This window comes from Erpetoichthys calabaricus, chromosome 11 (assembly GCF_900747795.2).
Source record: "Erpetoichthys calabaricus chromosome 11, fErpCal1.3, whole genome shotgun sequence".
NCBI classification, from domain to species: Eukaryota; Metazoa; Chordata; class Cladistia; order Polypteriformes; family Polypteridae; genus Erpetoichthys; species Erpetoichthys calabaricus.
In genome coordinates this window covers 107,875,161-107,881,160 of record NC_041404.2, presented here as the reverse complement: position 1 = coordinate 107,881,160, position 6,000 = coordinate 107,875,161, and the positions used below count along the sequence as shown (strand labels likewise).

Here is a 6,000-nt window from a genome sequence, read left to right as displayed (position 1 = left end):
CCCCAGGTTTTGAAAGCAGCTCATCAGTTGTCAGCTGTCTTAAAGGGACGTCATGGTCCCAGATATTTATTTCCTCTAGAAACCATGTGCCTTCTAGTGCCTGTGAGGTGAGTTTTCTTCAGGTGTTCCCCACCTGGTCTCATTTTGTCTCTCCAGTCAGAGGAACAGGAATTCCAACAATTGCTGAACTACCTGCCCATACTGCAACTCTCACTCTCTCTATCTTTCTTGTGTGTGTCAGCACCTCTGTTCACTACCCTTCCATGGTATTCAATACACCTACAAGGCCCACTACCTCATTTTAACCATGCCAGCATTTGGATTAGCTTTTCAATTACTGTCATAGATTCTTCCTTTCTCAGCCAGATTTGTTCAGGTGTATCTCCAGTCTCTCAGTATATAAATACCTTTCAGATTGTAGTTTCCATGGATCTGTATAAATAAGTAGCTGGGTAAGAAGCTACAAGCCATAAGCAAACTTACGTAATAAGAAATATGCAAAGTTTGCCAATGAATTTATCTACTGTACCCACATTAAAAATGTAAAACTCACTTGAAATAACACAAAAAATCATAGTGTGTCCTTAGATGTACTGCTGATATATGTGTTGGCTGAAGTCTGCAAAGTTTTTTAAGTGAATCTGACTAGTATACCCCACATTGGACTGGGCAAACCTCACTTGATTTTTAACTCAAAATTCCGTCTTGTTTTAAGCATAAAAAATAAAGATGACCCAATGAAATTTACCTTTCATTGTAATATTTCATGCACTGCACTCTGATATCCAGCTTTATGACTAAAAGTATTCACATGGCAGAGGGACAAAACTGGACTGAAAAGAAAAGTGCTTTTGTATCAGAATTCTGAGTCTGATCCGCGTCGTCTAGCAGGCGTTGTCGTACTTGTGTCGTTACTATAGTGCCTGACTCACCCAAATCCGATACAAAACGCCTAGGAACTGTCCACTACCTCTTCCGTATTTGTAAGACGGTGCTCATTGTGTGTTGCACCACTGAAGAAACGGTCGCTTGGAAACATGGCAGCTACGGTAAGTACTTGAATGAAACATAAAAAAACAAACAAACTTAATAAGCTTCTGAACTGTGCTGAAATCTCATGTTCGTGTGGCAACAATTCAATAAACGCAGCATTTGCATCAACGGATGGGTCTTCCCAGTCCGTAGAAAGGCAGTCCAACTGCATGTTTAGTGGCGCACGAGGTTTTCGTCAAATGCGATTGTGTAGTGCATTGTATTGTCTGAATTTGGCCCGTTATTCTTAATACTGTATTGTTTCTGCACTTGTCACGTTTAGTATGCCGAAATTCTCTTCCCAAACGTAATTGGCACAAACCAGTTAAGAAAGTTCAAGTACTGATGACAGTGCTAATTGTATCTGTTGGCAGAATGTGTAAAGTAGATGTAACCCCATATTCCAACTTTACTTTGTAACAATGATAAAAGGTCTACAGAGTGTTTTATTTTGTAACATAACTCAAAAGTGTAACTTTCATATCGAGTGATCTGTTCCTGTAATTAAATTATCTGCTAGTTTTGAGTATGAAATGCCTTTAAGATACTGCTTTTGTGAGATGAAACGGACACTTTAAATAATTAGGATCTCATTAGCTCATTTGACGGTTTGTTTCGTATCCCCCGCCTGCTGCTGTGCCATACGTGTATGTCGTGATATGATCCTAGATGTGGACTTTTTGGACGATACGTAAGAATTCGATCACAGTCAGCACCGTGTTATTTGTTTTGTTTCTCTGCATTGTGTGTTTGTACATTTTGAATGGTGACTGCATTTTAATCAATCATTTTTCCATTGGTATAATTAAATTGCATCGCTTATTAAGCCACGGTTGTTTCTGACATTAGGCAGTAGGCAATGAGTCAGCAGTCAAATATCGGAGTTTTAATATTTATTCTGCCAACATTAGCTTTAAAGACACTTAACATCGCTAAAACTGGAATGTGATGAGTCACCATGATTTTAAAACGAAAAGAATCACAAGTCTGTTCAAGCAAACTTTGTGTTTTGCTGCAGTCTCCCGTAGTAACCTTTAATTGCCAAGCAATTGTCTCAATTTAGGAGTTAATTCTTTCCATACACACCTCAAATCAGTCTTCCCATCTCACACCATTCCTTGTCACATTTAAAGGGTGAAAATGTAGCAGTCTGAACTAATGTACCGTTTTTATCAATGTGAGATGATGTCTCTGAAAATCAAATTGAATGCTCCAAAAGCTAAGACTCACAAAATGAAACTATAACTTAGTAATGTGCATTGTGTGATGTTCGTGGATCCCATTACAACACTGATTCAGAGATTAGATTTTTCAATTACTTTTTCTATTATATTTTTATACTTTTTTTATTAATGTGTAAATTATATTCAACAAAACTACATGAAAAATCAAAATGCAACTCAAAAAGCATAAGTCCTGAATATTAATATGTTTATTAAAAGGAATAGGAACTAACAAATTGAAGTTTTGTCTGTGGTTTATTTCCTTCAGTACCACAACCTTCTAATTTGATGCTTTCAAAACTGCTGTTACTGCACTAATCAAGTCCTCAATCTCCTCTCAATACTGAACGTTGTAACTAAGCTGTAGAGAATAAGCCAATCGTTAGAGAAATAAAATGTTGATTTCAGATTTGGAAGTCATTTTTCATCTTAACTGTTCCACACTAGCATATGAACCACTCCAGTGCATCCTGGACTTACGGTCAGATGTGGTCAAGAATAGGTTGTCATTTTTCACTAGCTATAGCAATGCAACACTTCGGGACCATGTACTGAACAATTGTTAGGCTTTGGTAGTTCCTTGATATTGACAACATGAAAATGACTAATAGTAGGGATGCTCCTGTCTGGTTGTTTTAAGGCCAATACCAATCACCAATTTCATGTCACTTGATCAGCCGATTCTGAATTTTTTTTTTTCTTTATCCTTTTGCAAAAATGTTTTACACTAAGCTCCTGCATAACTAGTTGCATTATGTTCTATATGTTACCTTTGGTATTTTTATAATTAAACTATAGACCACAGATGTTGACTGTTTTATTTTTTATTAACAAAATGAAATTATGCAGGCTTATTGTTCAGTGACCAGAAAAGTACAAAAAGAGATAAAATTTCCTTAAAACACATACTTTAACTAATAAAATATGCACAGAAAATGAATCAGTAATACATATGGCATAAAAGAAAATAAAATGCTTATTGTTATTACATGCTGTCATATTCTTTTATTTGTAATGTATCTATATAGTGATCCGCTTCTCACAACTGAGAGGGCATCCGTGGCGGATGTTTGCTGACTGGCAGACAAACCACATGCGTTACCTGGTAGGTAACCACCCATACAATTAGATCGGGACTCAGACAACGGATGATATGAATATATTATACAGTATATATACAGTACTGTGTAAAAGTTTTAGCCAGGTGTGAAAAAATGCCGTAAACAAAGAATGCTTTCAGAAATAAATGATTGTTTATTGTTATCAATTTACAAAATGCAAAGTGAGCGAACAAAAGAAAAATCTAAATCAAATCAATATTTGGTGTTACTACCTTTTGCCTTCAAACCAGCATCAATTCTTATAGGTACACTTGCACAAAGTCATGGATTTTGTAGGATTATAGTCACTTTTTCCACATTTTGTTACGTTACAGCCTTATTCCAAAATGGATTAAATTCATTTTTTTCCTCAGAATTCTACACACAACACCCCATAATGACAACATGAAAAAAATTTACTTGAGGTTTTTGCAAATTTATTAAAAATAAAAAAACTGAGAAATCACATGTACATAAGTATTCACAGCCTTTGCTCAATACTTTGTCTATGCACCTTTGGCAGCAGTTATAGCCTCAAATCTTTTTGAATATGATGCCACAAGCTTGGCACACCTATCCTTGGCCAGTTTCGCCCATTCCTCTTTGCAGCACCTCTCATGCTCCATCAGTTTGGATGGGAAGCGTCGGTGCACAGCCATTTTAAGATCTCTCCAGAGATGTTCAATCTGATTCAAGTCTGGGCTCTGGTTGGGCCACCCAAGGACATTCACAGAGTTGTCCTGAAGCCACTCTTTTGATATCTTGGCTATGTGCTTAGGGACGTCGTCCTGCTGAAAGATGAACTGTCGCCCCAGTCTGAGATCAAGAGCGCTCTGGAACAGGTTTTCATCCAGGATGTCTCTGTACATTGCTGTAGTCATCTTTCCCTTTATCCTGACTAGTCTCCCAGTCCCTGCCGCTGAAAAACATCCCCACAGCATGATGCTGCCACCACCATGCTTCACTGTAGGGATGGTATTGGCCTGGTGATGAGCGGTGCCTGGTTTCCTCCAAATGTGACGCCTGGCATTCACACCAAAGAGTTCAATCTTTGTCTCATCAGACCAGAGAATTTTCTTTCTCATGGTCTGAGAGTCCTTCAGGTACCTTTTGGCAAACTCCAGGCAGGCTGCCATGTGCTTTTTACTAAGGAGTGGCTTCCGTCTCGCCACTCTACCATACAGGCCTGATTGGTGGATTGCTGCAGAGATGGTCGTCCTTCTGGAAGGTTCTCCTCTCTCCACAGAAGACCTCCGGAGCTCTGACAGAGTGACCATCAGGTTCTTGGTCACCTCCCTGACTAAGGCCCTTCTCCCCCGATCGTTCAGTTTAGATGGCCGGCCAGCTCTAGGAAGAGTCCTGGTGGTTTCGAACTTCTTCCACTTATGGATGATGGAGGCCACTGTGCTCATTGGGACCTTCAAAGCAGCAGAAATTTTTCTGTAACCTTCCCCAGATTTGTGCCTCGAGACAATCCTGTCTCGGAGGTCTACAGACAATTCCTTTGACTTCATGCTTGGTTTGTGCTCTGGCATGAACTGTCAACTGTGGGACCTTATATAGACAGGTGTGTGCCTTTCCAAATCGTGTCCAATCAACTGAATTTACCACAGGTGGACTCCAGTTAAGCTGCAGAAACATCTCAGGGATGATCAGGGGAAACAGGATGCACCTGAACTCAATTTTGAGCTTCATGGCAAAGGCTTTCCCTTAAAGATAGGGTGAGAGGCTCGGTCATCCGGGAGGGGCTCAGAGTAGAGCCGCTGCTCCTCCGCATCGAGAGGAGTCAGATGAGGTGGCTCGGGCATCTGATCAGGATGCCTCCCTGGTGAGGTGTTCCAGGCACGTCTAACCGGGAGGAGGCCCAGGGGAAGACCCAGGACACGCTGGTGGGACTATGTCTCTTGGCTGGCCTGGGAACGCCTTGGGATTCCCCCAGAAGAGCTAGAAGAAGTGGCCGGGGAGAGGGAAGTCTGGGCATCTCTGCTCAAGCTGCTGCCCCCGCGACCCGACCTCGGATAAGCGGAAGAGAATGGATGGATGGATGGATGGATGGCAAAGGCTGTGAATACTTATGTACATGTGATTTCTCAATTTTATTTTTAATAAGTTTGCAATTATCTCAAGTAAACTTTTTTCACGTTGTCATTATGGGGTGTTGTGTGTAGAATTCTGAGGGAAAAAAATGAATTTAATCCATTTTGGAATAAGCTGTAACATAAGAAAATGTGGAAAAAGTGATGCGTTGTGAATACTTTCTGGATGCACTGTACTTATTTCGGAAGCTGTGAGAAAACAGTAAAAAGGAGGCGTGTCAGACGTCATCGTACATTTTCTGATGCAGCTAGACGGAAACAACTTTGTGACGCAGCCGCCAAATACTCACAGAAAAATCCACAAGTTCATAGACACGCTGTCGCTAAATACTCGCAGGCAAATCCACAAGTTAATAGAGCTTCTGTTGGATCCATGGCTGTTGACTGCGAGTATTGTCAAGCTCATAGGTGGAAATGCAAGTCTCCTGGTTTGTGCTGTAACGGTGGTAAAGTCTCTGTCACTCCTTTACATAAGCTTCCTGACTTTCTTGAGGTCCTGTTAAATGGCGAACATCCTCAAAGTGAGCATTTCTTGAACAACAGTCTAAA

The 6,000-nt window shown here is 40.4% G+C and overlaps 1 protein-coding gene across 2 annotated transcripts in view; it reads left to right on the top strand.

The window, feature by feature from the left end:
- The first annotated feature begins 978 nt into the window (after positions 1-978).
- Positions 979-6,000, top strand: part of ruvbl2 (RuvB-like AAA ATPase 2) — a 71,688-nt gene continuing 66,666 nt past the window's right edge. The window contains exon 1 of one of the 2 annotated variants that reach the window (XM_028813702.2): positions 979-1,049. In XM_028813702.2, coding sequence (XP_028669535.1) covers positions 1,038-1,049 — 12 coding nt within the window. In that variant the 5' untranslated portion in view covers positions 979-1,037. The remainder of the gene's footprint in view (positions 1,050-6,000) is intronic. The other variant, XM_028813703.2, reaches the window with a different exon arrangement.